Raw genomic sequence first — 20,936 nt, forward strand, 5'->3', positions numbered from 1 at the left:
GCCAAACCCAGTCAGGGTCGACAACATTCAGTCGCTGATCCAAAGGTTCAGACCGCAACACTCCCTGCCAGCGAGAGTGTTCATGCAGTTGATAGGCATGATGGCCTCCTGCATCTTCATAGTCCCGCACGCGAGGTTGCACATGCGTCCGCTCCAAGAATGCTTGGCAAATCAGTGGACACAGGCTCGGGGACAGCTGACAGACCTAGTGTTGGTGACCGGTCGGGCATACAACTCTCTGCATTGGTGGAATCCACACAACCTTTGCAAGGTTCGACCGTTCCAAGAGCCAGTGCTACAGATAATCCTAACAACGGACGCATCTCTCCAAGGGTGGGGAGCTCATGTGCTCCACTACACTGTGCAGGGACTGTGGTCCACCCAGCAGCAGAAGTTGCACATCAACTACCTGGAATTGATGGCAATCTTCATGGCGATAAAGTCCTTCCAAGTACATTTGTGCAACAAAGTGGTGTTGATCCGGACGGACAACATGACAGCCATGTACTACATCCAAAAGCAGGGAGGTACTCACTCACCACAGCTGTCTCATCTGGCTCAGAGCATGTGGAAGTGGGCCATTCAGAGGAACATTTTCCTCATGGCGGAACACCTCCCGGGCAAGGACAATCAGATGGCGGATCTGCTCAGCAGATACAGCCATCAAATGCACGAGTGGGAGATACATCCATCAGTACTCCACCCGTACTTCCAGCAGTGGGGTCATCCAGAGATAGACCTGTTTGCCACAAGGGAAAACGCAAAATGCCAAAGCTTTGCCGCCAGGTTCCCTCACCCAGAATCGCAAGGGAATGCGATATGGATGAACTGGTCAGGCAAATTTGCGTACGCTTTTCCCCCAGCGCCTCTCATTCCGCTAGTGGCAAGAAAACTGAAGCAACACTCGATGACTCTCATCCTGGTTGCTCCAACATGGGCACGCCAACCATGGTACACCACGTTTCTAGAACTTTCCGTGGTACCGCATCAAAGGCTGCATCTCACGCCCAGGCTCTTGACGCAGAACCATGGCGACATTCAGCATCCAGATCCACAACAGCTCAATCTGGCGATCTGGCTCCTGAAGTCTTAGAATTTGGCTACCTCAACCTGCCTCCAGAATGCATGGACATCATCCGGGAGGCAAGAAAGCCCACTACCAGAGCTTGCTATGCAGCCAAATGGAAGCGGTTTGTCATTTACTGTACAGACAACAATATCAACCCGCTAGATGCATCCATTCCTAACATCATCTGCTATTTGTTACATCTTTACAAATGCAATCTAGCGTACGCTTCCATTCGGATACATTTGTCCGCCATAGCGGCTTATCTCCAGAATAGGCAGCACCTCTCTGTTTTCAGGGTGCCTGCCATTAAAGCCTTCCTGGAGGGACTGAAGCGAGTCATTCCTCCGAGAACACCACCAGCTCCAGTGTGGAACCTCAATGTGGTCCTCACTAGGCTGATGGGCCCACCTTTTGAGCCACTGCACTCCTGCGAACTTCAGTTTCTAACATGGAAAGTGGCTTTTCTCATTGCTATCACATCGCTCAGACGTGTTAGTGAGCTGCAAGCGCTCACAATCCAAGAGCCATTCATCCAAATACATTCCAACAGGGTGGTGCTCCGCACTAACCCCAAATTCCTTCCTAGGGTGGTGTCACAGTTTCATATCAACCAAACTATTGACCTGCCTGCATTCTTCCAAAACCCGCAAACAGTAGCAGAAAGAATGCTTCATACATTAGACGTTAGGAGGGCGTTAATGTACTACATTGACAGAACACAACACTTTAGGAAGACACAACAACTTTTTGTTGCCTTCTCAGCACAGCACAAAGGCAACCCCATTTCCAACGCAGGAATAGCCAGATGGATTGTTAAGTGCATTCAAATCTGTTATCAAAAGGCTAAACGTACTTTAACAATACCCCCAAGGGCGCACTCCACACGCAAATTGGGGGCCTCCATGGCTTTCCTGGGGAACATTCCCTTAGAGGACATTTGTAGAGCAGCCACATGGTCTACACCACACACATTTACCAAACATTACTGTGTAGATGTGCATTCCAAACAGCAGGCAGCTGTAGGACAGGCTGTTCTCAAGACACTTTTTCAAGCTTCTGCAGCTGGCACGGGCAACCACCCTTAATGGAGGGACTGCTGTGTATTCTATGCACTAGATATGAATTTAGCAGCCCACATGCCTCGAACTGAATATGCTACTTACCAGTATGCATCTGTTCTTGGCATGTAGGGCTGCTAACATTCATATCGCTCGCCCTCCTCCCCGGTGCCCGTAGCGGCTGCAGATACTCTCTTGCATTCATCATTAGCATGGACATCCTTTACACTATTTCACTCCATCTCTGCCACAATGGCTAAAAACAATCTGGGGATGGAGTCGATGCCCATGCGCACTGTAGTCCAGGGGAGGAGCCACCTATCTCGTGATACTTCGAAGACTCTTCCAGGACAACAATGTGCAATCATCCGGACCCAACACTAGGCGGCGATCTATGCACTAGATATAAATGTTAGCAGCCCTACATGCCAAGAACAGATGCATACTGGTAAGTAGCATATTCAATATGTAACGCGTACTGTTTTGCACCGCAGGCAGTTAGTGGTTTCTGCCCACTCCATGGCATGCAAGTGCTCCCTATCAAAATATACTCTATGTAGGATTTTGAACTGTACCAAGCATAGCCGTAACCTGACCGCCAGTTCTCTCGGGCGCATTAAGGCCGCTTCCCAGTCAGTATATTCCAACTACCTCACGGTGATTTCGCAATTGGACCTATGGGATAGCAGCTTATCTGGGATGTTATTGATTAGTATTTTTTTATGTCCCAGAGACAGCTTTATCGAAAATTTCGTCCTGTAATAGTCTGCCTTCAAGTGGTGCAAACTCAGGGATGTCGGAGGTGTCCATCGCCTCTGCTTTCCAGGCATGTTGTAACTGCAGGTACTTATATCTTTAGGTGTCATTTAGCTGATATTCGGATTGGAGTGCTTTGAAGGAAATCCGATCCCCTTCTTTTAGTATGTCGCCCAGTCTACAAATCCCAACTGTAGCCCAGTGTCTGAAGCCTAGAAGCCAGCCTGTTTCCGGTAATCTTGTGCCCTCCCGAAGTGGTGTTCCCTTAGTCAGTCTCTTGTTCCATTTAATTTGGCATTCTGCCCCCTTCCAGGTCTTTACAGCCCTCTGGTTGGCAGGAAATAGTAGACCGGTTCCCTTTCCCCCATATATGTAGTGGAGATAAGTGTGGTGTAGGAATTGGAGCCTTTCCAAGGCATAAGTGGGGTGGCCACCGGGTATGTGTCCCCATTCGTTGACCACCACCAGGTGGGCCGCCTGGAAGTAGGACTGTATGTCTGGTAGGGCGATCCCCCCCATTATATTGGTTGCGATGTAGCATCTGCAACGCTATTCTCGGGTGGCCCCCATTCCATAGGAGCGTGCGTAGTTCCTCATTAATGGCAGTGAAGATAGTCTCAGGTATTCTGCAGTATGTGTTGCGATGTAGCATCTGCAACGCTATTCTCGGGTGGCCCCCATTCCATAGGAGCGTGCGTAGTTCCTCATTAATGGCAGTGAAGATAGTCACAGGTATTCTGCAGTATGTGTTTTGCAACATGTAAAACTGTTTCAGGAGTGTGTTTTATACAGGGCAGCTTTACTGAGTAGTGTTAAAGGAAGCCTCTCTCCACCTCACCACATCTTCACGGAATTCCGTTAGGACTTGTTTGATATTGTGGTTGAGGCACATTGCTTCATTAGTGAAACTTCCCATTTATTGGCGTCAGATTATCTGAAGTTTAGAAGGTTACTAAAAACCTCACTGTTCTGATTTGTTTCTTTTCTTGGTTGGCTGTAGTAACCTATAGCACGGAGATAAACCTATTGGGGTGATTCGGGCGCTTTATAAATTAAATTCAAATATGAGCTCCAGGTAGTGGAAGCCCTCCTCAACCACTGTAGTCGGTATGTATCTAGCGAACCCCCGCCAAGTAGAGGCTTGACTTGTATCACGACTGGCTACCGTAGTCTTTGAATAATTGCAAAATCAAAGGGAGTGTCTTGTCTCGGTAGGTGTCGTCTGATTATAATGAAATCTGCTGGTCCCTGAGGAGCCCTGCATCGTCTCTAAACCTGCTTAGTTCTAGGTGTGCCCTGATCAGGCACACCAGCGGCTCTAGTATGAGGGCGAATAATTGCAGGGATACAGGGCAACCCTGTCTAGTTCCTCTATTCACCGGGAATTCTGCCGACATCACCCCATTGACGTGCACTCTGGCTCTTGAGTTGGTGTATAGCAGTTCCAACTGTGCCATGAAGATGGGGCCAAATCCAAGGTTTAGCAGGGCTTGTTGCATAAATAGCCAGTGTACTGCATCAAAGGCCTTTTCGGCGTCTAAAGAGAGGAGTACATGCGGGGCGGACCTGTCCTTGACGGTGTCTAACCAATTGGACAGGCGACGGATGTTGACACACGTGGCTCGTTTAGGCATAAAACCAGATTGGTCACAGTAAATAAGGGAGGTGATCATTGGCAGCAAGCGTGTGGCCAGGATGGAGGCCAGGATCTTTGTTTCTAAGTTGAGTAATGATATTGGACGGTATGATCCGCAGTCCGTGGGGGGGCTTCCCATGCTTATGGGTCACAACTATTGTCGCCTGACCCCAATCTGGTGGAAGTGTCCCTTCCTACAGTGCTGCCTTACATATATTCAGGAGATGCGGGCAAGCAAGTTAGCATTGCATTTAAATAAATTCCGTCTGTAGCACATTCGGACCCTGGGTTTTTCCAGATTTTTGCGTATTTATTGCATCTGACCCTTCCGTCAGGATTAGGTCTTTTTTAAGGGTCGTCCGGTCGTCTCGGGTAGACTGGGGATGTCTCTGGCATTAAGGTAACTATTTGAGTGTCATCTGCTAGGGGCCTGACTTTAAAGAGGTCCCTGTAATAGCGGGCAGAGGCGGCCGCTATGGCAGATGCTGTTGTGTGTATGCCCTCTTTTTCGCTTATCATGACCACCCATGTAACTTCTCTCTCTTTCTTACCCAGCCAGGCCAGGAGCTTCCCGGCTCTGTCCCCAGACTCGTGAAGTCGGATTGTGTGGCCTGGAGCTGGGTTCGCACTTAAACGCTCTACCAGTGTCCGATATTCCCTTCACGTTAACACGATCTGGTGAAGTAAGTGACCGTCAGTGTTGGGGTTCATATGTCTCGCGAGGTCTAGGAGTTTGTTCTAGGGCCTCAACCTGGCGAGTCTCTTCCGAAAGATTTCATTCTTGAACAGGATGTGACCCATATGCAATTCACACTTTAATGTCTTTCTTTGACCTTTTGTTTCTATATAATCATTTTACACATTCTAAAACTATTCATGAAACTTATTTCAGAACATGTTTTTCCATAATAATGTTTGTGAATTCTTTCCTGAAATCCGGTCTCTATCCTTGTTTGCAGGTACAGATTTAGAAAACGGTGTCTGTGCTCATCCCACTATACCAGAGAGACAGTCTCCTCTTCTCCCAGCTAACCATGTGACCATGGCTAAAGGCACAGGATTGGTTCACACAGCTCCCGCTCATGGCATTGAAGATTTCAGTGTGGCATCGCAGCATCAACTGCCTGTGGTATATTCTCCTCTTGTTTTTGTCATCTGTTCAATTTTTGATCGGTTTAGTTTTATGAAATTGTATTTATTGCAGCGTATGAGCCTGATCGCCATAATTTAGAATGAGGGAGCACACCCTCCTACTAAGAAGGGACTGTTTCCTGTTTCCTGTCGCAGGTTTCATGCATGGAGCGCGGTAGTGGCAGCACATGTACCATGGTTGGTGATTTATAGACGGACTTTTACCTGTGAGATATGAATGCGTGTTTACAGGCTTATTCATATAAACTTCTGCTGCTCAGGATGAATTCTGAATCCTGAACGCAACATTCTGTGCATTGTACTTGTCCGTGTGTGCTAAACGTAATAGTGTGCCATGCATGAGTGATACAGGCAGGCGAGTTCCATTTTGGAAGTCCCCAACCTGGGCCACAGCAAGAAGTGGTTTGCACCAGACAGCACATGTATTGCTGGCATCACCAGACATTATGATGAGTAAGGATGAAACAGGCTTTCTTTATAAGAGTCAGGGCCCTTCCTGATATATAGGGCTGTAATGACTGGCTGCAGTTGCCACTAGGTAGATCACTGCGGTTACAGCGAGAAGACTGCAGTATCTTATTAGGAAAGGATCCCTTAGACACTTCACAGAATCTTATCTCTCTTCCAGATCTCTGTGAGGAGGGGTTGTAAATAGCTGAATGCAGCCTGATCTTACATCTTTGTACTTCTATTGGGGGGGGGGCACTTCCACCTGAAGACTTTTCTGCAGGACACTGCATCCCTGCAGACTGAGGCCTGTCCTGGTCGGTAGCCTGGCCAGGACACATGAAAGGGGAACCGACCCAAACTGGTTCCAGTGAAGCTGACTGAGCCTGATATAGAGATGGGATTGATGTGTCTTCTTTGCGTTTTTCGTAAATGGCAGAAATCAAACGAAGAATCAGAATTGAGTACTATTTGCTGGGTTGTAGAAAGATGTGTAAAGAGTGTTTTAGGAGTGCTGTAAGTCTGTTAATGGTGATAACATTGAAGCTGCAAACATGTTCCATAGTGATACAGATATTTACAAAACTGTAATGTTATAATGCATGACTGAATAATTAGACCCTTCAGTGGGCTGGCCACCAGTATGATTGTAGTGGGTGATCAACCTCACTACATATTGATCATAGTGGAGGAGAAACAAATAAGAACAAAGGTTAGGGTGGATGTCAGGAGGGCCCCGCCATATGTAAAGGTTGACGTGATAACCCACTTTTAAATCCACTAAAAGGACAGCAGAGATTGTATGAACAAAGGCTACTAAAAAAAAAAGGGAAAAAAGGATGAATGGGTCTACGCTATACAGTATTGAAGAAGTTAAAAAGTAGTAGTACGGGGAAAGTGAAGAGTACTGGAGGAATACAAATTTGGTGAGCCTTCTACATGTTGGTGGGTTAATGTTTGTGTTTTATGTGCGGCCCTTGGAGTCTGTGTGTGGAATGTTTACAGTTCTTTGGATTGATGGAAGTGCAATGCTCAGCAAGTGGCAATTCTAGGGGTTGCGGTTGTTGTGAGGTTGTAGGAGAGATCACTTTGTCTCGAAGTCTTTTGTACGTTAACCAATTGTCTTTCCTCCACTACTACCGCCAGTGCTTGCCTCTTTGCAGAGATAAACGTAGTACACCCCTTTGGTCTATACAGTGCTAAGACAGCGAACATACATGTGTGATGTCTTGGCTCTATTTTGACTGGATTTTATGAACTGGCTGAGCACAGCTTTATAACTATATTAAATAAGAGGAACTTAATTTTGGGTCCGAAAATACAGCTGATTGTATTTTAATGAGTAAAATATTGCAATGTTTGAAGGTGTTCATATTACTATTCACATGCTAACCTTTTCGTCTGAATGTACACATACAGTGCAAGCAAAACATAAAAGGTTAAAACCACCATAATTAATAAAACATCAAAGGGTATGTTGCTTCCGATCCCCAAACCCTACAGAGATGCTCTTCAAAATGTATGGACTTAAATGTAATAGTTTTCAATGCCGTTCTTCTTCCTGGGATGTACATTCCCTTTTGGAGACAATTCATCCATTTTCGCTGTGTCACAGATTGGGGCAGCCTAGCTTTTATTTAACTTATGTGTGTTGGCACTTGAACTTTTTTTTTACTGTTTAGTGACTCAATACATTTTTGGGTTTCTGTTTTGCATGGAGGACCAAGTGGTGATCTAAGGTTAAATTTGGCTGAATCTGCTGTTTACCACTCTCCACTGCATGCACATCAGTTAGCCATTTCAATTTATAATACATGTCCTTTTAATTTTTCATTATTTAAACTTCCCAAGGTGTTTGACAGCAACTGTTAAAAAATTGTTTCCTTTGGTTCGTTCATATCTGGAACTGGATCATGCCATATTCACAAAAGAAAAGATTAAACCAACACTCTTTGACTCCTTGTCAGACTTTCCATGTTAAATAGAGTTGAGATTCTGTAATTGCACACCCTCGTTGACAGACAGTAGAACACTGGCTCAAGCATTCTGTGTTTTGTGAATCCATAGTTGTGGCCAAACCTTTTTATCTGTGTCAATGGGGTGAAGGCCTACTGGACCACTTGTGTAAAGTTCAGCTTCCATGCACTTACACGACTTCTAGCACTAACATGCCAAGTGAATGTTGTGCATGTTTGTGTGTGTAGCTTGTGTGGTACATGTGGCATGGCGTGTCTGTGTGAGTTAGAGTATTGGAGGCCTGTGGGGATCTATTTTGTGTACCCCAGTTCTGGCCTTCTGCACAAGATATCGGAGAGGTTGTTTTCCTTGAAAATGCTGACATTCCTGAAGCTGTAGGAAGGAGACCTAGACTGTGAATTGGGTGAAGAACAGGCATGACTACGTTAGAAATTCAGTTACGCTTTTTTCAGAGCCATGGGCTGCTGATGAGCCTTCCTTGTGCCTGTCATATGGTGGATGAAAGGGTGAAATGTCGGACTGCAGACTGTTACGCAAGGGGAACCCAAGGTGAAGGGCAACCTTTTGACTTTCTCTGATCACTGGTTGAGTTTGGCTGATGACAGCCAGGTACAAACATATCACGCCTCCGTGTGCCTCTGTTGTGGATGCTCCAGGCTGGAGATACCTGCTATGAGCATTATCATTCTACACAAAGGCTGTATCTGGAGAGCAGCCTGGCTGGGACTCTTGATAGAACCGTACCAAAACAGGTCTGAAAGTGCAGATAGTGGATCCCATGTCCTTTCTACTGTTACTATTTAAACACAGGACCTCAATATTCCATTTGTTTCTATTTCAAAGTCCTCCAAGTGACCAAGGTAGGGAGTACCCTGCAGAGAACTTGGACGGCTGCTGTGCACCCAGGGTAGGTGCGGGGGACATCACCGGAGTCCCTTGCTGACGCACTTAGAAGACCGTCTGCCTGCTGAAACAAGAAAAGAGCCTGCCAACCCTGCAGGAGGAGTGACAGTCCAAGAGGAGCATGGAGCAGAGTGGCCACAGAGCTGGTGGGGCTTCTCGAAGAGGGCGACGGTGGAGCGAGAGCAAGAGCTATGTACTCCAATGCTGGCAGGTTACAGTCTTTTCAAGGGCAGTTCCTAGCAGGAGCTGGGCAGACTCGACGTGAAGATCGCCGATACCCAGCTTGCTTTGTGATCAGAGTCCAGCCTGGCCTCTACTAACCCATAGTGTCCTAAAGAAGTGGAACCTGTACTAAGCCTTGGTGCCCAGAGGAACCATTGCTCGAACTAAGCCACATTGCAATGGTGTGCAGCCTTGTTGCCCACACGAGATCTGTTACTTCATGACCGCATGAAGATTGGCCTGTGTATGGCCACAGTGCCAATCAAAGATCAGCCTGTTCATGCCACCCCCGCCGGAAGATCAGCCCATGTAGAGCTGCACTGATCCTTAAGCACCTGCACACCAGTTCCTGTGTGATGCTTTTTTTCACATGGGCTGCTGTTCTTGTCAGCAACACCTCTGCCTTCAGACTTTGAAGACATGCAGCAGCAGCATTGATTAAGACAAGCCTGCTGGTGGGCAGTTGCTCGGCCAGACTAATCCATCAAGGGTGGTAAGAACCGTGCAAATGAACTGAGAGGCTGAGCACAGCTTACAGTGGAGAGGGCGATGTGCACTTGAGCCATAATTACACTATTGCTTTAATTTATGAGAGTACCTTCTACATAAAGAAAGAAAGATGACAGTTGTGCAGCTCCACCTCGGCTCCCAAAGACACTAAATTGTACTTGCCTAGAGTGTGTGTGTGTGTGTTTTGTTCCATTTTAGAGTGCATAGAAATGTTTCTTTCTTGAAAGTAAAGCATTGAGTTGGACAATCAGTTATTGCACTGTTGTGTGATTGTTGAGTCCTGAGCTCGAGCCTCGCCCCACCACCTCCCAGACAAGCCTGTGACTGCTCACCATCGCTGCCGCAGGGTCAAATGTTGATGGGGTGTCCTTGGCCCAGTTTGCAGAGCTGTAACCGGACAGACCCTGGGACATCGGAGGCAAATTACCTCAATCTGCATCCTTGAGGCCCCGTAGACCTGGCCCTCGAAACAGGGTGTCACAAATATGAACTGGAAAGCAGTCATGTGACTGTGAGTTGCAGAGAGTGGCAGTGGAGACTGTGTGGCAGCACAAGAGATTGTTGAGCTTAAAGTGGAATTCCATACAGTGTTACCAGCTGAAGTGTGTTTGTGTGAAACAATAGCTACTCCCACATGGAGGAATCTGTTTACAAGGCCAGCGAGTGCCTCACAATTCACCCTAAGGCATGGGGCCCATGATGGGACATTATTAGATATCTTTTGTACATATTAACTGAATTGGCTAATCTGTTGTTGCCTGTTGGAAATTCCTGTACATGTGCATTTCAGTTTTACAGGTTGTCAAGCGAGTTACTATCTGTCATTTTTGTTGTGATTTATTTTAAAAAGCTTGGCATAAATCAAATAGAAAATATGCATACATTCCACCCTCTAAAGGTATTACCTACCTGGGCTATTATGAAGTAGTCAATCAACATCTCTGAGGAAGTGACCGGAAGGAACCCAGAACAGGGAAAGGACCGCCAATAACCAAATGGAATAGATGCAGCCTCTCCTAAAGCACAGGAAAAGTCTAATACAGGGCAGTCCAAGTTTCACAAATGTAAGCAAAATCATGATCAGGAAAGGACATTCTGGAATGTCCTTTCCTGGAGGAATCCTGCAGCTAATGATAAACTTGCAACCCACATAGAGAATGAGAGGACCAAATGAAAGATGAAGTACAGTGGTCCTCTAAATTGAGAGTATCCTTGAAACTGAGAAGTGGTAGAGAGAGCAAGAGTAGGCTGGGTCTGGCATGTAGGAGCAGTACATAGAAAGTTAAGGAGGATTCATGTACAGGGTGGCAGAACAATACAACAGGAGCAGAGGAATTTTCACAATGCAGGTCTTATGTCAACAAGATTATTTGGGTAGGATCGATGTATAAGTAGTTGGATCCTCTCTATGTCAGTTGCATGCAGAATAAGTCAATCAAGGTCAGTTTACACAGATTCATGACAAGCGTTAAAAGTAAGTTGAACTGGACGTATTCATTGAATAGCACCAACCCTGATCTATAGACATTTCAAAAGAACCTTCAGGGGTGTGCACAGGGCTAATATATGGAAGGTTTCTGAAATGGCCTCCACACACTCATGGACAATGGAGAACCCCTGTCTAACATTTCTGGCAGTTTTGTAGTCGTACAAGCCCACAACATATCCAGCTATGCCTGTCTGACACACATGCCATTGTTATGCATCAAAGCCCACTTCCCTGCAAGATCCCCCTCCCACTTCTGTATCAGAACCAAGAGATCAGTCTTCCTGTGTGAAAACCTTGCACCAGAGGGGCAGTTAGATGTCAGCCTGTCACTGATGCAGGCCCTAGAGCCAAAACTAAAAAGAGTATCTTTGTTCTCCAAAATGCAGCACACCACACAAACACCTCTCCCTGGCTCTTCTTGCCAAGTGCTCAATCTCCATTGTGGCAGTAATGCAGCCCCATGAGACAAGCCTTTTGAGTTCCTTCTAAAGCCATGATATCATATCAGAGTTTATTCTAGTACCCTCAAACTTGATGGAAGCTCATAGTAAGCCCATACGCAGAGTGGGAAACCCATTTATTTTGCACAGTTTTACACTCTGAATACCTTAGTTGGACCTCAACTCAGGGTTTTGGCTAGTAATTTCAATTACAAGACCACTTTGTTTCTGTATCATTGATTTTCTGTGTCATAATTTTTTATTGGATTTTCATAGTGTACTTTATGAACCAACATGAAAAATACATATTTTGACATACTGACTTTGATGATATGCATGTCATGCACCTCATTAATTGCAGTGGGAATATAGAACTAGCACTTAACCTTTAGAATTTGTTGATTACATTTCCTGAATTAAATCTCAGCCAACATGTGGTACAACATAGTTCTTGTAGCCTCTGACCTTATTGATGCATTTATTTGTAACACATGTCCTTGTTCTTTTAACAGCCATGTCTAAATTAACTTGTTTTTCCATTTGTTTTATAGGATTGTATAGTGGATGAAAATGGATTTTTTACAGAAGCAGCAGGAGTTGACCTACAAAATAAATGTGTGCTCTCCGCAGGAAACGATACAGGTTAGATTCCATAGCCTAGATTTTGAGCTTAAGATAATTGAAAATCTAACTAATGGTCAAGAAGCACCCTTGTAGGGGAGCCACCGACCTGATCATAACAATACGCTGATGCAAACTTAGCTCTCTGGCCAAATTGATATTTAGAAACTGTGACCTATTGTATTTCGGGGTGATTAACATAGTTATTTAGGGGAGGAATATAAAATCTGGTCTGTGTGGAATTCTATTTATTTTGCTATTTCAACCATGGCAATACTTGACAGTGTGCTTGTGTGTCAGAATATTAATAACAAAAATATCATCTTACATAAGTAATGTATTATAAATATCCTTTTCATCAATAATGCTGCATTCGATGTAGATTGTGTTATTGATTCCATCAAAGCAATATTTTCGAAAACAGCATTTAGGATACAGTATTTTAGTTAGACAATATTTTGACCACTGTATTTTTATTTATATCAAAAACGTGCAAGGTAAAGGGCAGTTATTCTTTTTCCTTACTAAACTGGGGTTATTTTTGTCTGTTTTTTACACATTTGTTAACAGTCATTCAGATGCTTCAGAATACAAAGAGCCTACTGAAGGAGGAGCTATTTGAACATAGCTACCCTTATGATTGGAGGACCAAGAAACCTGTAATTATTCGTGCCAGCAAACAGTGGTTTGTAAACACAGCTAACCTAAAGACTCGAGCCCAGGTAAATCTGTCATATTGAATGCACGTTTAATTGAAACATTTAGGCGTAACTCAAAAGCTTCCTGAGTGTGTTACTTATGACGACAATCTCTGGGCTTACCATAATGCAGCCTGGCAAACATGTTTGTTTGGTTTCAGTATAGAATTTGATGTTTTATGACATTTAACCAGCACCTGAGTTCACATCAGGGAGTAATTTGTTCTTTTTTTACCTTGTTTGTACATTCCATTCATAACCATAATATTAATTTAAAAGCACTGTTACTTGTACAAACCCACGTGCCACCATCCACCTTTTGAAAATTAATTGTTTGAATGCCAGTATAACTGATCTTACAAAGTTGTTAAATGATTCATCCAAAGTCTTTTTCAGTTGGGCACAGTTCTTTATTTCCTCCGAGAGTAAGGTGATCATAGGTGTTATGACAACTGGCATGTCTTGCCTGAGAACATTGGTCATTGAGCCTGAATAGTAATTACATGTGGACTCTAAAACAAATCAATCCTTGGATTTTTTTAATTCTTTCATTTTTTCACTTTTCACTATCAGACGATCTGCATGTTGCTTTGGGAAACTACTAGGTATGCGAGTCAGTGATACAGTTGATCACTTTCTGTTCTCGTGCCTTTCACAGCACAACACACCCTCTAGAATAATCATACCGCAACATATTATGAACAATTAATAGCTCAAATTTCTCATATTTTAGCAGTATAAAATAATACCTTTCAGTGCATGTCCACAGGTACTTTGTTTAGTTAAAGATATTAAAGATTTTCACTGGTTGCTATCATTATTATTAAAGATAATGAATGATTCAACCCAACAGCTAATTGCTCAATATGCTGGAACGAAACGTGTGTTGGCTGTCATAACACATTGTACTAATAATCAGCAATTAGCCTGTAGCTGTTCAGATTAATATATAGGCGTGGTGAGGATATCTAATAACTAAGAAATGTAAAAGTTTCTTTTAGTAGGCAGAACCTATATTGGCAGGACAAACTTGGACTAGTTCCTTGCACAGTTCTCTAATGACCCTATGTTATTTCCTTTTGTTTAGTTACAAACCTTTATCCAACCCTGATGTAAAACTCAAAATATAATACTTATTAGTTTTGAGGGTTTTCTATGAAGGAATATTTTGTGTATATCTGTCCATTAGCCTTTTTTTTGCTCAAATTGGATTTTATTTCCAAATGGGGGGAGACAAGACCCAGATGTTCCTAAATGTCCGAAGAATCTAGACGCTGAAATAACCAAATTCCGGGTTTGTCTCCAACCGGTAGATACTTGCATGTTTACAAGCAATTACTATTGAATGTAAAAAAAATGACAAAAACCCTTACTCTATCCATTGAAACTCATGTGATATAGTGAATTATGGTCAGATTACTTGTGAGCCTCTACCGGTCATTATAAACCTAGGCGTTAAAAGCCTCTTGAATCTGGTGCTAATCCCTCAGATTAAAGCAGTGGTTTAATCCCGGTATTTCTTTGAGATACATACTTTTAAGAGACTAATCCACTTTTATTATGTTTATGCAGTTCGTGTTCTAATGAGTTTAAGAAAGAATCCAATCCAATCAAAACTAACCTGACACATAACTGTTTATGTAGTACTTCAATGTTTTTGGCTAAAAGATTTAAACACTTACCTTCCCAGCCTATCCATAAGACCTTATATAATACATAAATCCATTGACTAGAAGAGCGTGTCTAGAAGGTAGAGCTTTCTTGACTCTGGCTACCCAGCTACTTTATTCACTTCTGGTGGCAATACGAAAGCGCCAGATTTGAACAATTTCAGAAAGACCCTTAAAACTTGGATGTATCCTCTTTAGTTTGTTATGTGTCCTATTTATTCCACCCTCTCCAGCCCCAAGAAACCTTACAACATGCATTGTTTCTACAAATCACATAACAAACATGGTGTTAGTAAACATTATTGAATAAATAGAAAGTCAAAAGGAAATAACATTTGCGGGAGGAGTGTTAGTTTTGTTGCTATAACTAATTTGAGTTTCAATGATGGCCACTTATGATAATATTTTTCTAATTTTTGTAGGAAGCTTTAAAGAAAGTGAAGTTTATTCCTGCATCTGCAGGTAACAGGATGCTGGAAATGCTGGACAGACGGACATACTGGTGTATATCGCGGCAGAGAAGCTGGGGTGTTCCTATTCCCGTGTTCTACCATAAGAGCACAGGTGAACCTCTAATCAACAGGTACGAAAGCTACCCAGCCATAGCTCAGTGGAGTTTTATCACAGTTGCTTATGCCCAGTCTCTCCAAATTCAGGCCAGTTTGTATAAATAACAAGAAGGGAAATCACTTTTGAATTAGCTTGTCAAAAGATAATTGCATCTTTATTCTTTCTCAGCAAGTCGTGTGATTAGTCAAATGTAGGTTGTTTTAATTTGGACCTATTGATCATACTGATTTGATACTTAGCTGTTCATGAATGGAGTAGAATTAGAGTCATGTTTGCAAAATAGATTACTCAATGATAGAGGACCCATTTAACTTCTTTATTGTTGAGAATAGGTTCGGGCAAGGTAGTAGTTTGTAGGAGGGAAAACAAACAACAAAGATAATGAATTATGTCAAAGCTTCACAAGAATACAAATTAACAAATGATAACTTTTTAAATTCCGAATTGAAACGTATGTGCATACAACAGGTCATGTTGAGCTTACTTTATCTGAAAGAGAACTTATAGTCACAGATTCCTTTCCTTATAATATTCCCCAAGCATCTGATTGGATACCTGTGGTTTTTTAGCAGTACCCCTGTGCGCCAGTAGGTGGCGCTATTTGGCTCTGTTTCGGCTGCATCCACACCAGAAGTGAGTTGCGCAGTGCTGATAAACGCACCACCCCGGCGTACTGATGTCAGTTTTTTCTTTTCCACCCCAGATAGCTCTGATCCTTGAAGAGCTACTCTCATTCATGTTTTTGACTGTTTTTTCCTTGACTGTTTGTCAAACTTTTTTCGAACGATTTCTCTCCTGTTGTGACAGGATGTCCCCAAAGAAACTTACTGTTTTCAAGCAATGTGGTGTCCATCACAGATAGATGTCGGAGACCAACCCACACTTTGTTTGATTGTGGTGTTTGGAGTGGGACCATGACTGCAAGACCTGTGAAGACTGCTCCTCCATTCCCCCTAAGGCACTAGGGAAGCTTTCTCTGAAGCTCCACGCCACCTGATATCAAACGACCCTGAGACGTTCAAGATCCCAGACTCACCGGAAGGTCCAGGGACCATTCACGGAGCCACGCCCAGCTGTGTAGGAAATCGAGTAAGTTCCACTGCAAGAAGATGTCCTAGATTCGATTTTGCTGCGTCCGTCCAAATCCTTGAACGAGGTGTGGGAGCACCAGCGCTCCAGCCTCCACACTTCGGCAGAGCCTGAAGTAGGGTCCACTCTGCACTTCCTTGACTTTCCTGGAGTGACCCCCACCCAACTGTGGGAAGTCATGCATTTTTGGGTGGCCCAATCCCTCTGAAGTGCCTTTGGGCCCCAAGGGATTGGCAGGGCCCCCACTGGATCTCCGCCGGTGGGTTTGCCCTCTGTGCCAGTTGGACCCCTTGGATCTGGTGTTGGATCCAGGGCAGCACGACCTGCCAGACCGAAACCTTCCTCAGTGCCCACTCCAGTACTGATGCTCCCCATGCTGCCGACGCCACATGGTATCACCATCTCCATTGTCATTCCTTAATCCGACACAGCGCTAGATGGGCGTCGTCTGACACCATTTTCGGTTGCAACTGGGATCATGGCTTCTCGGTTGGAGCCAATGGCTTTTACATTGGACAGACCTGGAGAGGGGGTAGAATGGGACGGGTTGGCGGACACTTAGTCACTGATGCCAGCAACCACTGGACGATACTAGGGGCAACTGGTAGGAGGAACTAGTGGATGCCAGTGGCTATGGAGGCGGGTGCCTCATTCGCTATAGTGGTGCGCAGGGCAGCTGAGGTCTTGGCCCTTCAGTTGCTCTCAGTGGCGGACAAGTCAAATGTCTTGACAGTGATGCTTCAGCCCAAAGTTGCCCCATCTGAACCCTTGCTCTCCTTTAATGAAGCCTTTACCGATGTCCTACTCTGTTCCTGGTCCAAGTTTTGCACAGGAGTTCCTGTACAGAGGACAATTGCCCGCTGCCATCTCCCCCCTCTTGGAGACCCCACTTTCCTTACCCAGCACCCCAACCCGAAGACCTTGGTGGTCCAAGCCTCCACCTCTAGGGTCATCTTGGCGCGTTCTCTACCACTCCACCAGAAGCTGGATACCTGTGTGTCACGAAGCCGGGCTCCCTGACCTGGACGAGCTCCCTGACGTAGACGGACGGGGCGTGCCTGCTAACTTCTCTTCCTTTACACCCCGTCCGCAGGATCCTTGTGACGTTTCCTGGGCTTCCCCGGCTCTGCCTCCGACACGTCAGTTTCCGTGTCCAGCCTCCGTGACGCTGGGGGCGTACTCTCCGACTGCATCTGCACCCGACCACTCAGGAGCCTGGACGTCATCCACCACTGGCCAATCACGGGAGCTAGGGGCGTTTAAGGAAGCTCCGTTTCACTCCTGCAGCGCGGATCCTTTTGAAACCGAACAGGAAGACGAGGAAGACGCCGCCAAGGAGGAAGAAGGAGGAACCGTCGTGGAACCGCTGTTGAGCCCCCTGGAGCAGAGACTCGACAAGCCAGGAGGCCAACGTTTCCATGAGCCGCCCCGCCACACTTCCAAGGGAGAAGTGTGGCTACACAAGGTACGAGGGCGTTTTCAGGGGTTGTTTACCTCACGGGGTGGGACCGGGTAGCCTGAGGGTGGACACTCTCGCCGTGCCTTGTCATGCTTCACACATAGGAAGTTACAGACGGTGGCAGTACCCTGGTGTTCCCTCACTACCCTAACCCCCTCTCTACCATTGTGCATATCGTTCTCGGTCCCTAATGTGGCTCTTTTCTGTTTTTCTCGAGTAAACCCCGGAGCAAGCAAGCCATCTCTCCTTGAGGCCAGACCGGAAGTGATGACCTCGACAGTTCGCCGCTGAAGGGACGCCACGCCTGTGTTCTCTGTTCTTTACCCTTGTTTTGCTTGCACTCAAACCGGTATTAGAGAAGTACTTAATAAAAACCGGTTAAAGACATCCTTATACTTGTGGCGACTCTCCTTCCCCCGACCCCCCTTCCCACAAGTGGTGCCGTGACTCGGATCCTTCAGTGAACCCCGCCATTCGATACAGAATGGAGAATCTGTTGACCCAAATGGAAGCTGACAGAGCCGCGTTTACCCAAGCCATTCAGACCCAGTCCGACAATCTTATGAAACTGGCGGAAGGTCAAACACAATTGATGACTGTGATAGGACAGGGAAGGACTTCAGCACCCCCTCCAGGCACTGTTGTGCCGCTACAAAAATTCAGTCCAGGCGAGGACCCACTGGCTTTCTTTCTGAACTTTGAAAGAGCGGCAAGAGCTAGTTCCTGGCCTGGGGATAGATGGCCCTTCTACTTGGCGCCCTTATTGATTGGTGAGGCCCAGGCAGCTTATCAGACTGTGAACCGTGATGGGACTACGGCGTATGCGGTCGTGAAACAGTATATCCTCGACAGGTTGGGGGTGGACGAGGAAACCCATAGACTTAGGTTTCGTCAAGAAAAGGGTTCACCCGGGGATTTACCCAAAACTTTGTTTTTCAAACTGAAAGAATCAGCGGACTTGTGGCTTAAACCCCAGGAAGGAAACGTGGATGCCATAATGAACAAGGTGTACCTTGAACAGTTCATCGAGTCCCTTCCCTATAGCACTCAGAGGTGGCTTAAACAACATGCCGGGTTAACGCTGGATCACGCTATAGAAATGGCGACCTGTTACGCCCGAGCCCAGGGTAGGCCTTATATGAGGGAACCAGAAAAAAATACCAAGCTGTTGCCTCCTATCAAAACCGAAAAAAAGACTTACCTAAAACCCGTACCTGAACCCGTGAAAACACGGTTCCAACGACCTGAACTGCCTAACACTGGTCCTCAATGTTATGATTGCGGAGAGTGGGGTCATATCGCTCGCTTCTGTCGGGAAAAAAAAGAAAGAGAAGAAGAACCTATGGACGTGAGCTATGCCCCCAGGTCCATCCTGTACGCACAAGAAACCGGAACCACTTTCTATGTACGTGTCTTATTGAACGGTACTAAAGTAAGAGCGTTGTTGGATTCTGGCTGCAAACAGTCTGTTATACGAAAGGAGTTGGTAGAACATGCCTCTCTCCTTGCAGGGAGATGGGTCAGTATCCGTTGTGTCCATGGGGACGTCAAGGATTATCCTGTGGCAAAGGTCACGTTGACAACGCCCTCAGGGACACCAATGGACGTAGTCGTGGGAGTTATGTCTAGTCTACCCGAGCCTGTAATCATAGGGACAGATAACCCCACCTTTAGTACTTTGTTGTTAGAGGCTCTTCACCACCTGTCCCTTCCTAGTGAGGCCTTGTTAGCCGTAGAGCCCTGGGCCGCGGACACTCATTTCAGGACAGCCCAGTTAAATGATGCCAGCCTTAGCAATGCATGGCAGGTTGCCCGAACTAGACGAGACCCGGCCACCAGAAGTTATCCCACCTTTGTCGAAAAAAACGGCCTACTGTACAGGCTCGCCAAGGCAGACGCCGAACCCCAATTGTTGGTCCCGAATAGTTTTCGTGATCAGATCTTGTTCTTTGGTCATGCGCATCTGTTAGCCGGCCACTCAGGGGTAGAAAAAACTGGTCAGTCCATCTTACGTCATTTTTTCTGGCCTGGCATTTATGCCCAAGTCCAGAAATATTGTCAGGAGTGTAGGATATGTCAGAAGCGTAACCCGTACACTCCTCCTCCTGTCCCTCTGATGCCCATGCCTATTATAGGTGTTCCCTTCGACCGAATAGGGATGGATCTGATCGGCCCTTTGCCGAAATCCTCCCGAGGACATCAGTACGCCCTAGTCCTAGTTGATTACGCCACGAGATATCCCGAGGCTTTTCCCCTTAAGGCTGCTACTTCTACGACAATAGCCCAGAGGTTGGTTGAGGTCTTCTCTCGTATGGGTTTTCCGAAGGAGATCGTTACCGATCAGGGCACCCCGTTTGTTTCACGGTTGATGCAACAGGTGTGCAAACAGTTAAACATCAAACACATCAAAACGTCTGTGTATCACCCACAAACAGACGGTTTGGTTGAGCGCTACAACGGCTCCCTTAAGTTGACGTTAAAAAAACTGTTGTCAGGTGATGGGAAGAACTGGGATCAATTATTGCCTCTGGCTCTCTTTGTCCTCCGGAGCCAGAAACAGTCTAGTTTAGGGACTTCGCCTTTTGAATTGCTGTTCGGGAGACCCCCCAGAACTCTTCTGGAAATCACTAAAGACAGCTGGGAGTCTGTGGGAGCACAGGAAGCCGAGGCCCTGTTGGATTACACTAGGCAGTTACAGAGCAGGCTCCATAAACTTCGGACCCTGGCTCACGACCACTTAGCAGTGGCGCAAACCAAACACAAAACCCTCTATGATCGGGGTACCAAGTGGAGAGTACTAGACGTAGGCGATTGGGTTTTGATATTATTACCTTCCTCTACACACAAAATGAGGAAGGAGTGGCAGGGACCCTTTAAGATTGTGAGGAAAATAGGACGCACGACATACTTAGTACAAATGGGAAGAGGCAAAACCCAAATGTATCACATCAACTTACTCAAAAAATGGCTAGGAACACCTCCTCAGGATGTCAATGTGGCGTCTCCTGTTTCCACAACAGGTCACACAGTTGGTGATGCTCCTATCAACCCGGAGTTATCCGCTACCCAACAACAAGATGTGAAAACCCTACTCATGTCTCATGCAGCGGTCTTCTCGGATCAACCAGGCCATACCCACTTGGCGGAACACAGTATACCTACTCTCCCCA

The 20,936-nt window shown here is 45.6% G+C and overlaps 2 protein-coding genes across 2 annotated transcripts in view; one reads left to right on the top strand and one right to left on the bottom strand.

Moving 5' to 3' along the window:
* Positions 1-20,936, bottom strand: part of EPRS1 (glutamyl-prolyl-tRNA synthetase 1) — a 961,840-nt gene that overhangs the window by 894,088 nt on the left and 46,816 nt on the right. The gene's annotated exons all lie outside the window — the stretch shown is intronic.
* The window catches only part of IARS2 (isoleucyl-tRNA synthetase 2, mitochondrial), a 532,602-nt gene that overhangs the window by 180,491 nt on the left and 331,175 nt on the right, over positions 1-20,936 (top strand). The window contains exons 9-12 of the mRNA XM_078649801.1: positions 5,479-5,648; positions 12,211-12,301; positions 12,851-13,002; positions 15,071-15,231. Of these exons, the coding sequence (XP_078505927.1) occupies positions 5,479-5,648; positions 12,211-12,301; positions 12,851-13,002; positions 15,071-15,231 (574 nt within the window). The remainder of the gene's footprint in view (positions 1-5,478; positions 5,649-12,210; positions 12,302-12,850; positions 13,003-15,070; positions 15,232-20,936) is intronic.

This window comes from Lissotriton helveticus, chromosome 6, assembly GCF_964261635.1.
Source record: "Lissotriton helveticus chromosome 6, aLisHel1.1, whole genome shotgun sequence".
Taxonomy (NCBI): Eukaryota; Metazoa; Chordata; class Amphibia; order Caudata; family Salamandridae; genus Lissotriton; species Lissotriton helveticus.